The sequence below is a fragment of the Macrosteles quadrilineatus genome, unplaced genomic scaffold (assembly GCF_028750875.1).
Source record: "Macrosteles quadrilineatus isolate MER2022 unplaced genomic scaffold, UCM_ALF_1.0 Scaffold_1__1_contigs__length_201487025, whole genome shotgun sequence".
In the NCBI taxonomy this organism is placed as follows: domain Eukaryota; kingdom Metazoa; phylum Arthropoda; class Insecta; order Hemiptera; family Cicadellidae; genus Macrosteles; species Macrosteles quadrilineatus.
Genome location: NW_026542594.1, coordinates 76,560,144 through 76,585,067, shown reverse-complemented (window position 1 = coordinate 76,585,067; position 24,924 = coordinate 76,560,144). Strand labels below are relative to the sequence as shown.

The 24,924-nt window shown below is 35.6% G+C and overlaps 1 protein-coding gene across 3 annotated transcripts in view; it reads left to right on the top strand.

Moving 5' to 3' along the window:
• Positions 1-3,413: 3,413 nt before the first annotated feature.
• LOC128983622 (ADP-ribosylhydrolase ARH3-like) overlaps positions 3,414-24,924 on the top strand; it is a 79,528-nt gene continuing 58,017 nt past the window's right edge. For 2 of the 3 annotated variants that reach the window (XM_054402983.1, XM_054402981.1), the window contains exons 1-3: positions 3,414-3,489; positions 16,946-17,248; positions 23,002-23,101. In XM_054402983.1, coding sequence (XP_054258958.1) covers positions 17,074-17,248; positions 23,002-23,101 — 275 coding nt within the window. In that variant the 5' untranslated portion in view covers positions 3,414-3,489; positions 16,946-17,073. Of the gene's footprint in view, positions 3,490-10,030; positions 10,095-16,945; positions 17,249-23,001; positions 23,102-24,924 lie in introns of those variants that run through there. The other variant, XM_054402982.1, reaches the window with a different exon arrangement.

The following is a 24,924-nucleotide window of genomic DNA, read 5'->3' as shown; positions in this document are numbered from 1 at the left end:
AAGATAAATAATAAGTTAATTTTATTTTTTTTTAATAAGATTGTAAAGAATGACATTAAATTAATAATTTAATCACATTGATTAATGAGAGTAATCAATTAATTATTAAAAAGAAAATAAACAATTTGGTGTAAAAATAATCTCTAACATAAAACATCTTACATATTCAGAAATCTACAGGGTGTCCACAAAGTCTTGGTCTGATTAAAAACCGCATATTATGAAAACGAGTGATAGTAGGATAAAGATTTATTTACAGATATAACAGGCAACTTCTTAAGATTTTATAACTATGTACAAACGTAACACAACTCTACGTGTGCGCCTACAGTGGCCTTGAGATATTCTATCCGTCTTTTCAGACTGTCCCAGGTTTTAGTCAGCATATCCTGGGTTACAGACGCCACAGAATTCCTGAATCTCTCCCGCAAGTGTGTGTAAATTATGAACCGGGGAAGAATAGACAGTGTCCTTGACAAATACCCACAAAAAGAAACCCATGGGGGTTACATCGGGGGAACAAGGTGGCCATTCGGTCAGGCCATCACGCCAGATCCAGTGACCGGGGAAGTGAAGATTTAAAAAAAACCTCACACATTTAGCCCAATTAGGCGGAGCGCCGCTGCCTTGCTGAAAAATTATCATAAGTTGCAGTCTCTTATAATTGAGGGACATACAACTCCAACATAACCAAGTAAACAAACCAATTTACATTTTCTTCCGCAAAGAAAAATAAACGGTATCAGCATTCTGACACATACTTTCTCCCATAAGTTTGTCAACAACCTTTATCATGTGTAAGCGGTGAGAGTAAATATACGGAAATGGGATTTGTACAATTTTCTTCAGAATTTAAAGGACTATAACATACTAAATTGTTATCAAAATCGTTCGGGCCAATTTTGGGGAAATCTGATTTTCCGTTATTTTATGGGGTTTTTATGGGAAAATAACATAATTTACAATAACTTTTGAATCGTAATTTTTACAGAAATGGGATTTGTACCATTTTGTTCAGAATATAAAGGACTATAACATACTAAATTTTTATCAAAATCGTTCGGGCTATTTTTGGGAAAATCCTATTTTTCCGTTATTTTATGGGGTTTTATGGGAAAATCCCCATTAAAAATAAAAATTTCTAAAAAGTGAAAAAAACTATCAAAATTGTAAGGACCATAACATACTATGTTAAATCAAAACCGGATCTTTGTCTAAAACCCTATTTTTCGTTATTTTATGGGTTTTTATGGGAAAATAACATAATTTACCATAACTTTTGAACCGTAATTTTTACAGAAATGGGATTTGTTTCATTTTGTTCAGAATTTAAAGGGCTACAAAATACTAAATTTTTATCAAAATCGTTCGGGCCATTTTTGAGAAAATCCGATTTTTCCTGTTTTTTATGGGTTTTTATGGGAAAATCCCCATTAAAAATCAAAATTTCAAAAAAATGAAAAAAACGCCTGGAGATACCATGGATTAGAACCTACATACCAAATTTCATCGAAATCGGACCACAGGTGTAGTCTCTAGCTCTGTACACATCCAGACACACAGACACACACACACACACACACACACACACACACACAGACATCACTTCGAAAACCACTTTTTTGGGTCCAGGGGGACCCAAAACGAATATATCCACTCAAAACTCAAACTCGAAAATTTTGACGAAAACAATACTTTCTCCATATACTATGGTATAGGGGGAGAAAGTAATTATCCAATGATTCCATCATGCATTACACCGTACGAAAGATTTAGTTTTGGACATGGCCCTTTCATTTTTAATCACGGTCCTGAGATTTTAACTCACTCAAATTCTACAATTATTGTGTCTGTTAACCTTCCCACTTAAATGGATAGTCGTTGCTACTATAGGGGATTGGGTTTCGTGAAACAACAACACAAACTGTTATTTTTCTTGTAAACTCACCATTTCTGATTTGTAATTATATTGAATCATAACTTGTATTGTTGTAAATCAGCTTTGTTAAGGTGTTACTAATTTCATTAAATAAAACTTGAATAAATTCCCTTCAAAACAAGGCTTACAAGTTAAGTGTGGCTCTCTGTTTACTTTGGAAAATGCTCCAAGAGCTTTCTGCGTATGCGCAAACTGAGATTCACGTGGGTACAGAACGTCGTGAGTGCTATCACGGCCACCTTTGGTTTAGGGGGAGAAAGTAAAAACGATCTGGAACCATAGACTAACTAGAACTAACGATAACGTTGATAACATTACATTGCATAGATAAAACATAGTTTACTCCACATGTTTGATCTATAACATTGGCTTCAACTGTTCCATAAGGATGAGAAATAATAATAACCCTGTTGGATAGGGATGATACATCTACTAAGGGAGTATGTTTTATCTATGGTTTTATCATAGATTCTCTTGGGTTGGTTAGTCTATGGTTTTATCTTTGATCTATGTCAATACTAATACCCTAATCCTAATACTAACCTGAAGGAAGCAACAAAAAACCACGCAGCTGCACTGTTTACGCTTAGTAAGCCGGCCAATTTAGGAAAAATAGGAAAAAAAAGTTCTAAGTTAGCAGCAGCACGGTGGGGCCACTGAGCTATAATTCTAACTGGAGGTAGCACTGAATGTCAAAGATGCGTGTCGCCAGCCGCCATGTTTGCGTGAGTCTGGTGTCATAAGAAGCCATATTATTGCTATAACTATTATTATACTTGGCTTAAAATACCTACTTTGTATGGTCGCCATTTCAAAGAAAATTATTAAAGTATTAAAAGTATTCAAGTATGACAAAAATACTCACTGCTATACCAACCTAGTTATAAGAAGCCATGTTATTGCTATGGTAAGAAAACTTACTGCTATACCAACCTAACAAAATCAGCGACTCGCTTTTGACAGACTTCTGCCATGGCAGTGCTACCTCCAGTTATAATTTTAGCTCAGTGGGTGGGGCACACGGGAGGGACTAAGGCTAACATATCTTGTAGTGTCCGCGTTCGCCGCTAGAACTGCTAAGTAGAAACAAATTTAATTATTTTTTTTTATTTTTAGTTATAAAAATAACTTTAAAATTATAAAATAAATTTTTAATTTTTAAAATTAAACTATCATAACCTAACCTAACCAACCAAACTTGCTGATATGAAAAATTTGTTGGCAAAAAGTTAATGCTGTCAACGGGATTCGAAACCCGGGACATCCTGAACACTAATCCGAAACGCTACCAACTATGCCACGAACGCCGCTGAACTCACATCTTTACAGTAATCGTGCTGCCTTAAGAGAAGACATTAGCCACTAGAGATATGACGTCACTACACCTTTAGCCTTAGTCCCTCCCGTGTGCCCATTCCGCAGCCGCCCGCAGCTTAGTTAGGTTGTTTTTGTTTGTTATGTTATGTTATGGTTAATAGGTTAGTATCACTGATCACCGGTCATACACAAACTCATTATTATTATATTATATAACTAATCATAAATAAGAGGTAGGCCCTAATTTAAGGATTCAGTTACCATATTAGTGAAGAAATGTATAATTTTACTGTTATAAGGTAGAAATAATTATTTATTTCGGAAGTTTTAAGCAACTTGAATAGTGGTGATGTTTGTCAACATTACTCTAGGCCTAGCTAATATTAGAAGGAATGGAAGTAATCATTACCATTACCATTACCAACTCCTATGTCGTTGCCCAACGCTTGTTGGATAGAAAAATTTCAAATAAAATTTTAAAGTAATAAAACTAATAAAAAAATAACATTCTTGTATAACTAATATTTACAAATATAAAAACTAGTGATGGTGGCACATAGCCTATTATATGTTCGAGAAGTACTCTTCAGACACTTCCTCAAAAGAGTACAGTGGCTCATTTGTGAGCTTGTTAAAAAGCTGCATGGAGAAAGTTTTAATGTCTTCAGTGTGGGCCCGAGGCGGTAACATGTTGTAGTTGTAGAAAGCATGGCTGGAACGGGATGGGCTGCCAAGGATCTTGATAACCTGCCTCGAGGAATGTCAAGTTTCTGTGCATGCCTGGAGTCATGATTATGGAGATCACCCCTCTGTTGATATTCTCCAATGTGATTCTTGAGATTAATCAAGCCGTAGTAGACATATTGGCTGAAGATGGTCATAACCTTAAGGTTGGCAAATAGGGGATTACAGTGGTCTCTATAACCAGCGGCTGACAACACTCTGACTGCATTCTTCTGCAGATGTAGCACTTTTATACAGCCAGGAGCATGTCCCCAGAGCAGGATTCCATGTCTGATATGACTTTGAAATAGGGTGTTATATACATTTACTAAATATTTATCGGTGATGACCCCCCTACGTTCCCATAGAAGAAAAACCACACGTTAGAGTTTACATGACTAAATATGTTGTGCCCAGTTAAACTTAGGGTCTAGGCTGAAGCCCAGCAATTTCACGCTGCTTTGGTGATCAAAATTCCTTGTTTTGCTTAAAGTGCAGATCATCCTCTGGGTCTTGTCTCCATTAAACTGCAGCCGATTTCTGGCGAACCGGATTTTAGCAGCATCCAGTGCAGATTCTGTCTCTATCAGAACTTGGTCTATAACTTTCCCTCTAGTTATTATTGAGGTGTCATCAGCATACAGGAGTGCTCTGCCCTGGAGATGGAGGTCATTTACAACAATCAGAAACAAAAGAGGGCCCAGGACCGAGCCCTGGGGGACTCCATGGCAAACCTGGCGTGGACCAGACGTGGTACCACCAACTGAGACAACCTGGTATCTGTTATCAAGATATGATTTAAGATGGTGCATAGCGACTCAGTTTTTCCAGCAATAAGCTGTGCGACACACGGTCCGAGGTTGACCATGACACTATATTAGAATTTTGTATTTTTACAAATGACAATGCCAAAATTATTTTGAACTTAAGCATTGGAGTCGTGCAAGCTCACACACTGCATCTTTCACATTTCGCATAGGCCTACCTCATCATAGGCCTAGGAGTATTACCACGGCAACTTTTACTCCAGGCCGTGTTGTGGTAGAATTGGTAACACCACAAGTCGTGCTGCTCAACGCCAGACATCCCATAAGCTAGCAAAGCAAATGAGTGACGCCCACTAAAGTTAATCCATTAAGTTAATCGCATATTTTGTGGGGTTCATCCTTGAAGAATTTAGACAGATCTTTCGTCTGGCAAAAAAGGCAACAAGAACCATCCTGGGTAGGCCTATGCCACCGCATGCCAGCTGCACTCTGCAGAGATTTATTCATCCACATTGGCCTCTTGACTGTCTCATTCATTTTTGTTTATGAATCAGTAGGTCTAGTTTAAGTTCCACATAAAATCGCAAAACATTCACCTTAGGATGTAACTTAGTTTATTCTTTATTATTGTTCCTATTGACCAGTCCAATTCATGCCTCTGGACCACGGACGGAAATTTCAAATAAGCCAGTACCGTAACTTAAGTATTTACTTTAGCAGGGCGAAATACTTTGGATCAATGTCCCTCTCCATAAAAATGCTTAATGGTCCTCCTAGTTTGTGGCGACAATCAACAATTTGTACTTAAAAGCGCCTCTGCCTATACCATTGCGCTTGCCTCTGCTAGGCCTAGTGTACATCCAGTGGCGGTTCTAGGACCTTGTTAAGGGGGGGGGTTTGGGGGGTGTGGAGCACCCACCAATTAGGCAGGGGGGTCCGGGAATTTGGAATTTTCAAAGCCGTTTGGTGACTTTCTAAAGCCTTTTTTAACACTTTAAACCGTGCCCAACTGTCCAAAAACTCCCATTTCACCTGTTGTTTCTCATGAACAAATAGACATTAAAAAAATTAAACTATGACGATTGCATTCATGAACTTCAAAACGCACTGTAGACTATGGCCATATACTCCTAAAAGCCGTTGGGTGACTTTCTACAGCCAGTTTTAACGTCTAGAACTGTGTGCAAAACCTCCCACTTCCCCATTTATTTGTCATGAATATGTAGACATTTTTAAAACTAACTGACGATTGCATTCATATATCTCAAAACATATTGTGGGCTACGGCCATATCCTCCTAAAAGCTGTTTACTGATTTTCCAAAGGCATTATTTATGTCTATAATATCTGTGTCCAACTGTCCATAAATCTCCCATTTCACCTGTCATTTGTCTTTGTCATAAGTAAGTGTAGACATTTTAAAAATCTAACTAGGCCTATGACGAACTTGCATTCATGAATTTCAAAACATAGGCCTGCTGTAGACAACGAAGCCAAATCTCCTAAAACAGTTTGGTGACTTTATTAAGCCATTTCTAATGGCTAAAACTGTACCCAATTGTCCTAAAACCTTCCATTTCACCTGTTATATGTCATGCAAGCAACTTAAGTTTTTCTCCATTTCATAGATCTGTCACAATATTATCGAATTCAGTAATAGTATTGACTATTTCAACTTTAACACTAGTGTTTACATATAGTCAATGGTAATTAATAGGCTACTGGTGCTACAGCCGATTGCTGATTGATGCCTGTGTAAAGTTAGTGGCTAGCAGACAATTTGACAACTGCTATGATGAAACATCAGGAAATCAGCCCTGTCCTCGCTTGCGCGCTCGGCGCTCGCTAGCCATTGCCCTAGCATGTCAACAGCTGACTGCTGTAACAATTGGATGATGCGTACAACTTTCCATAACTAGCGTTTATTCGATCGAGGTGCTATTGTCCACAAAGTTTATCTATGTGGAACCATAGACTAACCAACGTATGTTTTATCTATGGTGGAACTTAATACTACTCCTGCCATCGCTTATTAAGTTTAATAAAATTTACATTGATGTCTGTTTTATGACATTGCGTGTTTTAAGGACGAAATGTACGTTTAAATTTATTTTTCCAGGGTCCAAGGGGGGGGGGGGCTTTAGCCCCTATAGCCCCCCCCTTGGAACCGCCACTGTGTACATCCTACGGTTGTTTTCGGACTCACCTATTTTATGCTGACGGTGTGTAATTAATTATGCAAGTTTTTTTATTGAGAAACTGTTTTTGTAATGTATTTAAATGCAGGTGTAAAGGATTTTGACTAACAATAAAAAGTGTCAACTAATTAATATTTACTAACAGCTGACTATTTAAAATAGAGTAATATAACAAGATTATGATACTCTCCCTCACTTATTGAGAAGATCAACTATTTTTGAACGATAAAGTCTCGTAACCAAGGTGGCTGTCGTGGTTGTCTTATTGGTTGTGGAGAGCTTTTGGTTGTGGAACTTGAACTTTTGTATGCTGGTCTGGTTCAATATGGTTGGGTCTTTGATCAGGATAAGATTGAGTTTGGTTTGGAAGTCTTGGTACATCAAATGATTGTTTAGGTCCAAATGTTACAATCTTTTCTTTACTAGAGTTTGTCTAAGCTAGGTGGTTAATGTGTCCCTTGATATTTCTTCCACTATCGAGTGTTATTATGTAATGTCTTTTTACTAGCTTCTTCTTAATTACTCCAAACTGCCAAACTTGTCTGTCGTTAGAGAATATTTGAACTTGCACTCTCCTCCCCCTCTTGAATCGATCTAACGGGTTTTAAAATAGGGTTTAATTAAGGGTGTTTTTCTGAGTCTGTAGAGAAGTTTTTCAGGGTTTGAAATATTCCATTCATTTAATGGTCTTTTTCGGTCTCTTCTTTGATTGTCATTGAAGATGTTTCATTGTTAGATACTCAAAAAAGTGATTAAGAATAGAGCTGGATAACTTCAGCTCCAATTAGTTTATCTGTTGAACTTGTATATGTTTTGAGTTTGGTTGATAAAGCGTTTATCAAGTTTACGCTGTCAATCGAAACATGGTTTGAAGGTTTCTGAAACATTTCCTTATACACCTTTGCTCATACAATCATGCAGCTTCTCTTATTATTTAAAATGCAATTTTTATCTTTCCATTCTACTCATGTGCTTAAATATATATTATTTTGTAAATGGTGTATCCGTTGGAATAAATAAATAAATAAATAAATAAATAAATAAATAAATAAATACACTAGATCTACTGTCTCAGATTTTATAAATCAGGCTTCTGATGGCTTAGATGGGTCTCAGAGCACAGCTGCGGTGTTCTGTGATCTATCCAAGGCATTTGATTGTGTAAATTACGATATATTAATGAGTAAACTTAAATATTATGAATTTTCTGATATGGCTCTATCTTGGATGCATTCATATTTGACTAACAGATATCAAAGAATAATAATCGTAAAAAATGGTAAAAAATGTATCACAGTGGCTTAACACTAAATGTGGGGTTCCGCAGGGGTCAATACTAGGCCCCTTGCTATTTTTAATATTTATTAATGACTTACCTCGAAATGTATCGTCTAACCTTATCTTATATGCTGATGACACTACAGCAATAGTTAAATCAAATAATTTGCAAAATCTTAAACAAGAAATCAGTCTTTCTATTCTTAATTTATGTAATTGGTTTACAGCCAACGGGCTAAAACTTAATAATTCTAAAACACAGCTGATGTTATCTCAAACAATTCCGATTAGGCAAAACTCCTCTGTTAATAATAATAACATTGTAGTAATAATAATAATAATATTGTATCCTTTACTGAAAATGCAAAATTTCAGATGTCAGCTGTTTATTTTGGCTTATACAGTAGAACCTCTTCAATTCGAACCCCTGGTAATCCGAACGTCCACTAATCCGAACCCCTTATTGCTGTACTCTATACACAGTACAGCAGTTATTTATTGTATACTGTATTTAATGTACAGTACTGTTTATTCACCATGTTTACTACTGTATTAAATAAACACTGTATTTTAATTTATAAGACATTTTTCACTTTTCCCAAAATAATTTTGATCAATTTTAGCCATGTTTTAGCTATTGTTATGTAAAAACAACAATATGTTCTGTAATCTGAACTATTCAATAGTCCGAACTACCCCTGGTCCCAATTAGTTCTGATTAAAGAGGTTCTACTGTATATCAAAAAGAATTTAATCATTTAAGAATGGAATCAAATCAAATCAATTCATTCTTTATTCACTATACATAAAATAACATGTATTGAATAGAGTCAATAGGCTATAAATACATATAACTACATATTACAAAGTGCTTAAAGTATATTACTAACATTTACTGTAGGGGGAAAAAAATTGATTAATCTTTAAAAAGTGAAGCATTTCTAACTGAATATTTAAACAAAAATATAAGTTAACATTGATTCAATCACAATAACATGAGTAGTTAATAAAATAAAAAACGTAGGCCTACATCCATTTTCTGTGCTTAAATAACAATAAATTTATTACTAATCATGGTGAAAATTTAAATTGTTCCCCAAATTTTGCTATGGAATTTAAATTATGTAACTACAGTACTAATTTTTATTTTTTAGAAATTCTTCTATGGAATAAAATGGAAATTTGATTAAAAAGTCTTTTAGTGTTCTTTTAAATTTATTCAAATTAATTGTCTTCTTTCTTTATATGAGCCGGCAGGTGTTGCAAAAAATTTAAACCAGAATAGTAAGTTTTCTTTTTGAAAAATTCCAATCTATGTTGTGGTAAGTTAATTTTAAACATATTGTTATAGTCAGCAGTATTGCTAGAAGTGGATGACAATTGAATTTGTCTGCATAGACGGATGTTTCATAAATATACAGACTATATACTGTTAGGATTTGTAAATCCTTAAAATATCTCTTAGCTGAATCCTTTTTTTGCAGTTTCATCATTAGACGAATAGCTCTCTTTTGTTTGATAAGGATAGAATCCAAATTGGCCTTTGATGTTGCTCCATAAACAGATTCCATAAGATATGTGACTATGCAGTAATGAAAAGTATATTATCCTCAAAGTGTCTATGCTGCAGATCTGAGACATCTGTCTCAAAGCACATACACCAGAAGTCATTTTTTTAACAACATGTTTAACGTGTTTGCCCCAAGTAAGATTTTTGTCAATAATTAATCCAAGAAATTTAGTCTGTTCAACTTGCTCAATGCTGTCATTTTTTTTTTTTTTTTTAAGAGGTTGGCGGCCTCTTTTAACCTTGCATTTGCCGTCCACATAGACTACAGATCTGTGCGTGGAACATATCCAGCAAAGCCAGGGGTGAGCCGGTACAGTACAAAGGTGAACTGTACTGATAAAAGTTAGTGGCAGTGACCAGGATCCGAACCCACGACACTTCTGCCTTGGGCCCAAAGTCCGCGACGCTACCGACTGAGCCACCGACTCACCAAAAAATTTATATTTACTAGTGTACCTGTTGCTCGAATTCGAGCAATTGCTAATTATTACAGGCGTTATTTTAAAACTAACAACAGCGATAGTTTCTGATGACTTTAAAATATTCGACTTAAAAATTATGGAAATACTCAAGATGTACATAACAAATCGATATAATCAACATTTCTTGTAAATATCTGATCATTTTTCAAAAGCTGATCTTGTTTTAAAGTGTTTTCTACAAATAGCCTTACTCATAGCCGTATTAGGTTGTCCATAATAACGATTATAAATATAAAAAAACATATTTCTTCTCCTTGGTGGTGTTCTATGACTCCTATGTTTCCATAGTTTACAAATTGGCTCTGTCAATAATTACTAAGAATTAAATGCAGCACAGTGTTAATTCAGTTTTCTCTTTATTATATAAAATTATCCAGGCTCTCTCCTCGCTTTTTTCCATTGTAATGTTTACGCCAACCCAATAATTTCTGACAACAGCTGGAGTTTCATAACAATTTTTCCTCATGTTAATCTTATGGAGAAATAAAAAACTTTAAAGGGCCCCAGGGCCTCACTCTCAAATTATTTCGATAAAAAGAAAGTTTCCTGCACAACTTCACGTTCTGCTCTTTCCAACGACACCAAAAACATGTCAATCGGTTCAGTAGTTTCGGAGGAGTAATTGTCACAAAAATCCTGCTTGCGTATTAAATAAGTATAGATTTATTATATATATATTTATTTATTTATTTATTTTTATTTATTATAATTTATTTATTTCATTGTTTATACAAATTTTTGCCTCAAATTTTGTTGTTGATTGTTTGGTTGAAAAAGATATGAAGTTAGATTTATTTGCATTTATAAGAAGATTTTTTTCTTTAAAAAATTCACGAGTTACTTGAAGATTTTTTGAAGAAGATGTTTCAATTTCAGAATTAGAATTTCCATTTAGCAGGATGTTAGAATCATCAGCATACAGACACATAGATCCGTCACTCCCAGGAATAGTCCCAGGCAAACCTCTAATATAACAAAGAAAGAGTAGAGGGCCCAGGATCGATCCCTGGGGGACTCCATATCGTAGTGTCTGGTGCTGTGATTGAATTTTTTCAATATAGTTTATTTTATAATGTTCTATGATGTCATCCACTTCAACAAACTGGTGTCTATTTTTAATATAGGGATTCAAAACCATTTAAGTTCTTTATCACAGACTCCAAGTTCATTTAAAACCTTAGTTAGTTTATTGTGCGACACACTGTCAAAGGCTTTACTGAGGTCTAAGAATATTCCTACAACCTTCTTCCCTTTATCGATTGCATTATAGACTCTATAAATTCTATACCAGCTGTTACTGTGGATTTTCCTTTTCGAAAGCCGTGTTGCTCTTTTTGATCAGTAACTGATTGATTTCTAGATATCTAGACAGCTGAATATAAACTATACGCTCATAAATTTTGGAAAAGGCAGGTAATATTGAAATGGGGCGATAGCATGATGGATCTTTAGAATTACCTTTTTTAAATATGGGAATAACTTTAGCCAACTTTAATTTTGATGGAAATATGCCTGAAATGAGAGAGGAGTTTATTAATTGTGTTAATGGTTTTGATATGAAAAGTAGTGATTTTTTAATTAGAGTAATTGGTATTTCATCATGCCCAGAAGAAATTTTATTTTCAAATGAAAGCACAACTTTTTTAAGATGGTCTTCTGTTATTGTTTCAAATTTAAAAACGTTTGTCATGGCAGTCACTTTTTTTTAGTGAGAATGTTATGATTCGATGTTGAATCAATGTTTGGAAAATAAGCTTTTCAACAGCAGTTGTGAAGAAATTGTTGAAAACATTAATCACAGCAACAGGATCTGATATTTGGTTATCATTTTGAACTAAGATTATTTTGGATGGGATGGTTTGTTTTGATCTTAGTGAGATCTCATTTTTTATTATATTCCATGTGGTTTTTGTTCTGTTCCTAGATTTTCTAAATTTATTTTGGTAAAATGTTTGTTTAGCACCGTTTATTAATTCTTTTAACTCTTTTTTCTTTACTTTTATTGTTTTAGATAACAGTGAATTCCTTTTTGCTCTAGTATATGTTACTAGTTCATGAATTTCACTTTTTTCCTTATTATTTCATTTGAATTCCATTTACATTTATTTGATACTTTTTCTATACACATTATTTTTGGGAAATTAATGTTAAAAATGTGACTAAAAGTAGACATGAAGACATTAAATTTTGTATCCACGGAAGATTGATAAACATCATACCAGTTTTCATTACTTAAGTCCCTAAGGAACATTTTAAAATTATTTTCAGTATACTTTTGCATAACCTCTTCACTACCGTACTTTTTTGTTTGTACTATTAACATTTTGTATTTCAAGCAATTGAGCATCATGATCAGAGACATGAGTAATAACACCTGAGACATTTAATTTTGTTTCAAAAATATTGGTACTGTAATAAAGTTATCAATTGCAGTAGCAGATTTATCAGTAATCCTAGTTGGGAAGTCAACCTTATAAGACATGTTATATCAATTTTTTTATATCATAAATATGTATATTATAATTCTAATATAATTATAATTCCGTAGGGGAAGGCCAAGCTCGAGTTTCTTGAAATCACTTTCTGAAAGTAGGGATCTAGACTTGTAGTTTTTAGGTAAAGATCTGCTGTCTGAGTTTAATCTTCTGTTTTCTGGATCTTTCAAACGGTCTCTGGAAGTTCTGTAACTGCTGGAAATCACATTAGTAGACTCGGTAGAAGTAAAATTGTTAAAACTTGATGTCTGATTAGGTTTAGAAAGTTCTTTGCTGTCAAGTTTTGATGCCTCTAAAGCAATAGCCTTGATGAGTATTTTGTCAAAACTAGAGAGATTTGATTGTAAAATATGTTCTTTAAGCCAATCATCTCGAAGGCCACAGATGAACTGGACTCGTAAAAATACATCAGAGATTGAATTTGTTTTCTCGCATTCACATTTTAATTGTAAACTCACAATCGACTAAGCCTCGCTGAAGTGAGGCTAAGTAATCTAATATTGATTGACCATTCTTTTGATAAATGTTTAAAAAGTAATGTTGAGAAACGACTACATTTTTCTTAGGAACAAGCATTTGAGTTAAAACTTTGACAAGATCATTGTAAGGTAAGTTTTTGATTGGTTTCTCTGGGCCTAGAAAAGCTGATAGAGCATTGTAATGTACTGACCCAATAGGTACACGTTGAGCAATATACTTTCCTTTTGAGTCAGGCCTTTCAGAGTATAGTAATTTTCAAAGCGTTCTAGACAATTAGAAAACTTTTCACGTCTAGGTTCAAAATTTTCAAATGGAGCAATAGCCTATTTGTAAGACTTACTGATACCTACGACTTCTCGTGAAAGGTGAGAATAATTGTTGAAACTGTTCTTGTTGTTGCTGTTGAAAAACTTGTAATAATTCCTTGAACTGGCCAGCATCCCTTGTGGTTCAGTCAAATGTGATGAAAGTAGTGTAGGTTGAATGATTGAAACAGATTGAATAATTAAAGATTATTTGAACATGTAAAATGTCATTATTTCAGTTTTTACTCGTCGCCAAAAAGAGTTGTGACCGTAGTATTGAAATACACGTACATTGTAAATGGTATTTACAGTATTTATTTTAACACCATAGATGTTTGTAATGCAATGTTTACAAAAGTAACAATAAGTCAACTAATTAATGTTTACTAACAGCTGACTATTTAGAAAAGATTAATATAACAAGATTATGACAATACTAGCAGAGTACCCGTCCTTCGTACGGGGTTGGCATAAAAATGCTTATTGCAGTTATACGCAGGCTTTGCTTTTGCAATGGATGAGGACACAGTTTGATCAAATTTGCCTCTTTAAATTTACGGTATACTATAATATTACACATCTACCATAGCCATAACAAAATATCACAAATTATTCATGGCATTAAAAATGTAAACATATGTGTAAACAATCCTACTTTGACAGTTCTCATTACGTATCACAGTTTTTGTTGCTGCTTAGTTCAAATTAGCTGTTTACATAAATGCAAAAAAGTAATACTTAGTGCTGCACCCTGTTGGTAAATCTTATAACTTTTGATGCTTTTGCTTATCATAGAACCAACCTATTTGTTTTTTTTTTTTAATTTCAGCCCAATCCGTCCAGTAAAAAATGCGTGATTGAACTTCAAACAAACAAACACACAAACTTTCACATTTATAATATTAGTAAGATCTATAACAACAGTGCAAAAATTGGTACTTTCCTGTTAAAAAGGGAACACTCATTATTATCAATGATTTTTTCGATGAATCGATATTTTATTTTTTGATCCGATATACAACTATAGGCTATTAACGAATTGAAACATGTCGGCTGACAACTACGATAATTAAATATTGTTCAGTATCAACAAACAATAAAAAAAAATGTCATATTGAAATGACACTGTTCTAAACTAGCCTAATTTAATCAACCAAACTTGCTGTAACGTTTCAAAATTCCGTTTGATATTCCCAGGGGCGGTGCCAGAAATAATTTTTTGGGTAGGCCTGGCAAGGATCAAAAAAGAGTTTGATCGGGGGACGAGAGGTTTGAAGGGCTTTTCCACAAAAAGAGGGGAATTTTAAAATTTTAATGCAAAATAATTAGTTTAAATGCTTTCCCTTTATTTACATATATCTAGATAACATGTTGCTCGAATTTGAGCTAAACTGCAACTTATAATAAAAGAATAAAGAACTAAAAAATAAACAGCAAGACCTCAATCAAAGAGTCACTCTTAAGTTTTAAAAGGCTGGTTATATACAAATATGAAAAATACCCCCGCCGCAGCAAACCTGCCGACTAAGCGAATTTCCATTTGTCTGAATTGATTTTCAATTAAATATATTTATATAACATTAGGTTTAAGGAGTACCTAGGTTTGCTGCTACTAGGAAACTAATAAAGTGTGTTTTTTTTGTAAAATATTGATAGCTTAGTATAAAATAAATAAGCAAACTACAACATTTTACAATATTCTCCATAAGAATAACATGGGAATTTTAAATTTACAATTTTTAAAATTTTCTCCGTTACCAATAACCGAACAAAAATACTTTATATACTAAATTATTTGTTTTTTTAATCACTTCTTAAAGGTCTAAAGAGAAATTGGGAAATTTTGTGTTTTGAGGGTCAAAAGTGAGAAAAACCAATTTTTACCCCATAAAACCTGTAAATCCCCGTTCCCATGGTCCGATCATGCTGGTTTGCAATCTCATTCAAGTTTATCCGGCTTTACACCTTTAAACCAAATTTCATCAAAATCGGACAAAAATTACTCAAGTTCACGGACGTATATATATATATATAAAAGATAAAAATTGAACAAATGGTGTTTTTGGCCTCTGGGGACATCAAAATGAAATAGTAAATTGGTCCCGGGTGTAGGTCTTACCATGCCACCTACCTAGGGGTAATAGCTTCTTCCCTATAGGAAAATTCGCTAATATTATGTTATAAAAAATATATAAAATCAATCTACAATGTTTAATAGATCCGCTCTCATTCAATTTTGGTTAATTTTTATGTACTGTAAGTGTTAACTTTTATAACTGCGGGAACCCTATATATGCCAACCACTTACTGTAAAGTGTTAACCAAACAACAGAAAACAACACTACAAAGCAGTTATGATACACATTGTAAATTATAAAAAATTGTAAATTAATTGTAAATTTATAATATGGTAATGTAACTGGTAACTGCACTGCGCATAATAACTTTTAAACATTCACTTCATCACACTGAACTATAACCAAAGCTACTGTACATTATAATTCAGTAAAATGCAATGTAAATGTAACTCCTTCATACAAACAATTTTTTGCCAAGTGTTGCCAGGAAACTCTTTATTTATGAACCAGACATAACAGATAACAAATGTTAAAATCAAAATTTAAATTCCAGCTTTGCTCTGGAAGCATAAGTCCTGCAGTCTGTGGTTAACGTTATGAACTATTTCAATCTACGTCCATATGTTTAGTTGTAAACAAAGGGAATTAAGTTTGATCTAATGCCAACAGATAGCGCCACCGTTCCGAAACTATAGCCCTTAACTGTACCTAAGTGATGCCCTTTATTAATATTTTGCGACGTGTTTGCACATCTACGTCAAAATGCCTTTAATTTGACACCTCAAACGTTAAAACCCACCAAGCAGTTACCGAGTTATGACTGTGAAAAGAAAACTGCTTGCGTGTTAATATATAGATTACATTGCTTTATTTCTTTCTAATTTTGAATCATCTACCAAAATTTTGGGTAGGCCCGGGCCTACCTGGCCTGCCCTCTGGAGCCGCCCCTGGATATTCTCCATATGCCTTTGATGTTATCAAGCGGAATTTTGAAATGGTACAGCAAGTTTTTATGTTAAGTTAGTCTAGATCCGTTTCAATATATTTACGGTATATTATTTTTGTCTGAACAAGATCAGTTGTAAATTTGTAATTTAAATGTTTTTGAAGATATTAAAGCAGAAGGAACATGGATCGTAAAGAAAAATTAAAATATTGATATATTGATAAAATCATTGATAGCCTAATAATGAATGTTCCCTTTAACAAGAAAGTACCCAAAAGTTTTAACAAACAGAATTACTGACACGTTTTACTTTTCTCCAAAAATATAAATTAAGATAACTGTCTACTTTTCATTCTTTTTGTTTCAGGTTTTACTGTCAACCCAAAAGCAACTCATTATATTAGTAAAGGTCGTAGAAAATCCTTCAGCAAACTACATTTTGAACTAGTTTTAAATTATTTAATCTGGTGTTATAAATTCCATAAAAGATAAAACATGTTTGGTGCAGCAGCAGTTATTGATAGTGCTTTGCTAACTAGCAAAGTTAGGGGTTGCTTGGTTGGAGCACTTCTAGGGGACTGTCTTGGTAGCCCATATGAAGGTGACAGCAATATATCAAAATCTGTCTTGCAAAACTACTTTGACAAACTCAGTGGACCTTATTTTAAAAGTAAGTTGAATTATTTCAGTAAAGCCTACATCAAATATAATTGCCCAATAAAAATAACTATAGGCTAGTTGGTTTTTGATATTTGTTTATCAAATTAATTCTATATGGAATAAGCTATTACCTACTGTAGGTCTGATGATAAGACCTGCCGGTACATCTAGGACTGATTCACTTTATATTTAACGCCCCCAGAGGCTAAAAACATCATCCATTTCAATGAATGGGTATTTGCCGTCCACTTGCATGATTACTCAAATCTCGAGAACCAGCAGACCTATACAGGGTGAATAAAAAGTCAAGACCCCCCCTCTGATATTTTTCCAAGTAAATATACAGAGATATCCTTTTGGTGGTCGAGCAATCTTAGCAGGAAGTTTCATTTTATCATTTTGAAATTTTTGAGTGTCCCCCCAAAAGGGGGTATTTGGGGGGCAACTCAAATATTTTAAATGTAAACCCCCTTCAAGTGACACCTCATTTTGAAGTGTTAACAAAAACTTAAAGAATGGTGAAAACTAGAGGTCGCTATCTCTTCTCTATCCAAAATGGTAGCCCGTCAAATGTTGTGGAAAATCAACGGTAAAATTGTTAATATTGGCTGCCATTTTGGATAGAGAAGAGATATCGAGCTCTGGTTTTAACCATTCTTTAAGTTTTTGTAAACACTTCAAAATGAGGTGTCACTTGAAGGGGAATTACATTTAAAATTTTTGAGTGTCCCCCAAAAGGGGGGATTCGGGGGACAACTAAAAATGTTTCAATAGAAACCCCTATCAAGTGACACCTCATTTTGAAGTGCTTAAACAAACTTAAAGAATGGTGAAAACCAGAGCTTGCTATCTCTTCTCTATCCAAAATGGCAGTCAATATTAACAATTTTACCGTTGATTTTCCACAACATTTGACGGGCTACCATTTTGGATAGAGAAGAGATAGTGACCTCTAGTTTTCACCATTCTTTAAGCTTTTGTTAACACTTCAAAATGAGGTGTCACTTGAAGGGGGTTTACATTTAAAATATTTGAGTTGCCCCCCAAATACCCCCTTTTGGGGGGACACTCAAAAATTTCAAAATGATAAAATGAAACTTCCTGCTAAGATTGCTCGACCACCAAAAGGATATCTCTGTATATTTATTTGGAAAAATATTAGAGGGGGGGGGTCTTGACTTTTTATTCACCCTGTAGAAGCAGGGCTTTATTTTTGACTTCTAGTGCCGGGAGACCGAGCCATGGCTCAGTATACCCTAGTCTATTTAGATTGTAAAAGGAATATAAAGAAAACCATGTTTTTACAACTAATTTTTGTTTTTATTATTTAAGTTTCAGTGGAATTTCTATTTATTGTCAATACAGCCTTCCAAATTATGAAAACTATAATAAAGAGTGCATAAATATTGTAAAATCTACCCTTAAATAAGAGTGAAACATTGAGTTGACACCAGTGCACTCAAACGGCACCAAAACTAAACACTCATCACTCACCAACACCGACTTGCTATATTTTCCCATATAAATGATTAAATGATTTATTTCCTCAATTTCTTACAATGTAGGCCTCATGTACATTGGTTATACAAAATACGAACTTATATAAATCAACTATATATTGTACAACATCTATACTCTAATATAATACATCAGGGAGCGAGCTGTTGTAGTGGTTAGAGCACAGCACTTCGGTCCCTGAGGTCCCGGGTTCAATTCCCGCCAAGTCATCAATGGATTTTATCTAAGTGATATTGCCACAAACCCATAGGTCTAGCCTGAAGTAATGTGAAAAACAATCCCAGGCTCAGACCTAGCGTCCTAGGAAAAAAAAATATTTATAATACATCAAAGAGAGGAATATAGGGTCCCAAAGGCTATGCCTGTCTTAGGATTCCATCATAATTTGATGACTAACTAAAATATAGAATTCCTTTGCGGTGGCAGACAATTACCTAGATTATATCAAATACGAGTGATTTTAAATCAAACAAACATAAACAATACTTCTTGTGGGCTTTAAATTACTAAAACATCATTGTAAATAAAGTTATCCTTCATGGAGTTAATAAGATTGGTAGTATAGAATTCCTTTGCGGTGGCAGACAATTACCTAGATTATATCAAATACGAGTATTTTTAAATCAAACAAACATAAACAATACTTCTTGTGGACTTTAAATGACTAAAACATTATTGTAAATAAAGTTATCCTTCATGGAGTTAATAAGATTGGTAGGTACCTAGTACAAAAAGTAAAATGACTTACAAAATAACAATAATTGACATTACAGAAAAAAATTTCAAATACAGCTCACTGGACAATCTCAAGTAGGGCCTCTACATCATCTTTACTTTGGCTCAGGAGCCATTCTTTTACACGTTTCTGGAATTTTTTTATCCTTTTAATTTGTTTTATGTTTTTGGTAGGCTAATTTGTTAAAAAGTCTAGGTGCTGTGTATGTATAAGTTTTTGTAAAAAGTGTTATATTAGGCTTTGGAACAGGAATAATAATTAACTAGTGAACATGTTGCTCGAATTTGAGCAATAGCAAAGTATTACAGAAGTCATTTCAAAACGAATAACAGTCATATTTACAATGAGTTGAATGAAGCCATCTTACGAGGAATGCCGGTGGTTCCTTCTGCAACTAGCGTGGCACACGCAGAGGCGTTAGTTACATCCATGAAGGGGCTGATCGTCTCGGCTTGAAATGAGTTTATGTCTCGCAGGAGATCCCGGGGCAATATGCGAGCTGTGTACTGGTGGACTGCCGAGATCGCGGAATTGCGTCAAGCGGCATTGAGAGCCAGAAGACTTGCTACCAGGACCAGAGAACCTGTAGACAGACGTCGGATGCTTGCAGAGTGGCTAGGAGGTCTCTTCGTCGAGCCATCAACCGGAGTAAACACAGTTGCTGGGAGTCATTAAGGGACGATGTCGATTCCAACCCATGGGGCCTGGGTTACAAACTTGTTAACAAGAAACTTGGCACCCGCTCTCCACCTTCCGTCATGGATGGGGCCACTATAGAGAGGATAGTCGTCCGTTTTCCCGGCTTGCACATTGCGCCCACTGTGGGATTTCGGAAGGGTGGATGACGTACCACTTTTCAGTCTTGGAGAGATGGAGGCGGCCGTCCTATCCCTGAAGAACAATAAGGCTCCTGGACTCGATGGGGTGCCTGGCGAAGTCCTCGTGAAGGTTTTGACTACAGTAGACTCCCTCTTACCTGGACACCTTTTAACCGGACATCAGTAAAACCGGACTACACTCAACGGAAATGACATCTCTTTAACCGGACAATTTTTATCAGCACATTAGTTTAACCGGAATAGATCGGCAGGAAGTAGGCGGTACTGAAATGACTTTTCTCATAGAAAAGATTTGAGACCAGTGATCACGTGTCTAAATACAATGCTCTCCTAAATTTAAGTCGAATATCATAGTAAACGGTCCGTTTTAACGAGTTTTCGGGGACCTCGGATTAACCAGAAACCCCGTTATCCGGACTGGCCACGGTCCCGAGGAGACCGGATAAGAGGGAGTCTACTGTACTAACCCCTTGATCCTTTTGAGCTTGTACAACGCCTGCCTAGTCGAAGGAGTTTTGCGCTTGTGCTGGAAAACAGCTAGGCTTGTGCTTGTTGGGAAGGGGAAGGGAAACCCAGACCTGCCATCCTCTTACAGACCTCTATGTATGTTGGATTCTGCTGGCAAAGTCCTTGAGAAGTTGATCTGTTCCCGGCTGAATTCAGCCGTGGTCGCTGCGGGGGACCTGTCCCCTCGTCAGTATGGATTCAGGATGGGGCAATCTACAATTGATGCTATTGAGGAGGTGAAGCAAGCTATGATGAGAGCTGAGGATTTTAACCAATACTCTTGCTGGGTTTTGCTGCTCGCAACACTCGATGTGCAAAACACATTTAATTCCGCAAGGTGTTGCAATATGCTGGATGCTCTGGAGAACACCTTCAACGTTCCGGCATACCTCATGCGTATCATAGAGGATTATCACCGGTTCGGCCTCCTCATGTATGACACTACAGAAGGCCCACGGATGATGAGTGTCACTTCCAGTGCTGCCCAAGGTTCCGTACTCGGCTCAGACCTCTGGAATGTCGCTTATGACAGCCTTATGAGGTCTGAAATGCCTGAGGAAACTGTTTTGGTTGGGTACGCAGACGACGTTGCGGCTTTGATAGCTGCACGTAGCGTTGAGCTCGCTAAGCTAAAGCTGAATCGAGTTATGCATACCATAAACGCATGGATGGCAGACCACGGTCTCTCACTCGCTTTGAGCAAAATGAGATTGTGATATTATCAAAAAACGGATTGACACCAGGCTTAGGTCGAGCAGACTGTTCGTACTGCCCAGTACCTTGGGGTTAGCAAGCTTAGCTGGCGGGACCAGATTTTCCGTAACCTGGCGGACAAGGACGCTATGGTGGTTTCCTCTTTTAGCCGGTTGATGGCCAATGTCGGAGGGCCTCGGTCCAGTCGTAGAAGGCTGTTAATGTCTTCTGTCCAGTCCATACTCGTGTACGGTGCGGAGGTTTGGGCAGACGCTTTCAATAAGGAGGTATATAGGATGTGGCTCGCCCGAGTGCAGCGTCAGGCAGCACTAAGAGCAGCATCCACCTACCGAACAGTGTTCGAACCCGCTGTCCTGGTGGTTACTCGAGTCATCCCCGTCAAACTTTTGGCGGCGGAGAGTAAGGCTATTTATCAGCGCCGCGGGGAGGACCAGGCACTAACAGAGGAACGCACCCGCACCTACCAGCTGTGGCAGGAGAGCTGGGAACAGGAGACACGGGGACGCTGGACCAGGCGACTGATACAGCAAGTCCAACCTTGGGTTAATCGGCGGTGAGGATAGGTGAACTTCTACCTCACCCAATTTTTGACGGATCACGGGTTTTTCTGGTCGTACCTGTTCAGGATGGGCAAAGCCGTGTCACCCGATTGCATATACTGCCTAGGCATTCCCAATGACGTGGAACATACCTTTTCCACTGCCAGCGTTGGGAAAGGCCCCGCCAGGAGGCATAACAGTTAGTAGGACTGCTGTCGGTGGACACGGTCATACCGATGATGACGAAGGGTGAGGACAATTGGACCCCGTGTGTAACATTACATCCAGGGTATTCTCCGCGCCAAGAAGCTCAAACTTGACCGGGATGCTGTGTAGGTCATAAAGAATCTAAATGCCAGAAACGGTGAGAGCCATGAGGGCTTAGGTCACATGTTGGCCTGTCTTGAAGTAATGTGACAAACAATTCCAGGTTTGTGTCCAACAGAGTAGAGGGGGTTTTTTAGTGAGTAGTCTGTGTTAAATTCAGGAGTGCAACACTACAGACTGGCTACCTGTGTGCGTAAAAACATTTCCCCCCCCCTCCCTTAAAAAAAAAGTTATGTGTCAACAAATTCCTACTGGGATACTAACAGTGGAAGAGTTGTGAGAATGTGATTATTTTGACATGACTTAATCTGTTCTCAGAATTCTCTGCTTAATGTGCTTACAAAATAATACAAGACAAAACTATTATTAGTTTTTCATACTGATGAAACTCACCTATCATAGTTGCCTGAAACTTTAGATGTACACACACTGTATATGTAAATCAATTCATGAAAGTAATTTTTTTTTTAAATTATGAAATTTATCCGTACAAAAATTTACTACTGTTTTAAGACATAGAGTGTTGTGCTCTCTTCTCATGTTTTTATCATTAATATAAATAATTATGCAATTTTATTTTTAGGTCCAATGAAAATGTATACAGATGATACAGCTATGAGTAAGTGTATATCTGAGTCATTAGTTGCTAAAAGAGATTTGGATTGCAAGGACTTGGCAAAAAGGTATGATACGAGTTTTGGAATAAAATAACCATGAGTAGGCAGGCATTCAAAATCAGGTAGAAACCAGACACCCTAGTAAGGGTTCAGGTTTTAGACTAAAAATTAGTTTTTTTTGTCATTTTATCCCATCATCTTCATAGTTAATAATTTTATATCAAATTATCAAATTACGGCTCCACTTATCTGCTCTATGGTTGTAAGCTTATGTTTGAATTTATCAATTAATCCCTCTTCATTGATCCTTGTCATTAGCTGTCCTTGATATGGATTTCAAACTAGTTGTTCTGCCCGTGCCTCTAGATTCTTTTAGGCCTATGTCTAATGGAGAAAACTACTCTAGCCTCCCAACGAAAGTAAAGTGTTGCAGAATTGAAAACAAACGTTTTTCCCTCAGTATAATGAAAATATTCACCTAATCCGCAAGAAAAATTGTTTTTGCAAAAGTCTCAAGGACTATACAGTTTTTAAAATTTTGTAAGAACTTAAAACCTCTAAATAAAACAAAGGAACAAATTATTTCATAACCTTAAAATTTCTATTTGATTTGAGCTATCGTTTTTGTTTTCTAAATGGTTTAAATAGAGTGTTGTAGTCTGCAAGCTAAATAATTTATTTTCTTATTTAAATCATAGCATTCATAGTTTAGTAACTAAAAAATTTGTTCATATTGTATTCAATTGCAAGACTGATCACTAAATGTAGGAACGTCTCATGTCTGTAACTCATAGGCAGCGACCAAAGAATAACATAGACTGGCAATCCCTATGCCCAATACATTATCGGAGATGAAGCTGTTCCCCCACCACTCATAGGCTCACCTGAGCCACTACTGTCACAAAATTTAATTCGCTGCGGCTCATTAAAACCACCGTAAACATACAATGGACATAACATTTTAATATTTTGGAATAATGAATAGCATATTATGGCCAAGTATATGGTGTAAACAAAAACATATAATATATATTTAACAAATTTATATAAACGCTTAACTAAACAAAGTTAGCTTAAGATTGCATGTGGGACAGTGAAAAATTAGACGCCTGCTACTTTTTTTTATTTATTGGTCAGGTTAGTTTCGTCTGTGAGAAACTTTTAGCCAATAAACCAAATTTTATCATAATATTTTTAAAATTTTATAGGTTTGTCGGTTTAGTTATAAACTAGCTGAGAATTTAGGTCTAATTTGGTTTCAAAGCGTGCGCCGCGGCATGCCCGACTCCGGCACTGAGCAACTTTTTTAATCATGGATAATTAACCTAAATGCACTTTTTATAGTTATAACTTGATTTGTAAAAAGTAATAGTAGTATAACAGATTAAAATATTGTTACCTCACAACTTTATTTTAATTCAACTATAGTTAAAATAATCACCTTGTTAAGAGTTCTGTTATTTTTTTCACACACACTGGCCCAAGTCGATTAATAATTTCATATATAATGGTCTATAAAATTAATGTAACTAAGACAAGGTAATAAAGAACAAACATATTTTTAGAGAAAGTTTAATTTTATTGTTGGTTTACAATAATACATATGTTATTTACCGTCCTAAGAATGTTTTTGTTAAGTGGCTTCGGACCTTTTCCTTATGTATCTTCTTTTGATAAACCAATTTCGTAAAATTGTGAAGCCTTACTGTAAAATATCTCTTACAAATAGTTCTTAAAAAAATGAATGAGTCCTTCCGCCCTGGAGCGCTACAACACTGATAGAAAAAAGGTTAACTCAAGGAAAAGTAAACAAACATACTAAAACCAAAACAAATCTAACAGCTGAAATATCTTCAATATTTTAAACGTAATTAAATACAGCTGTTTAA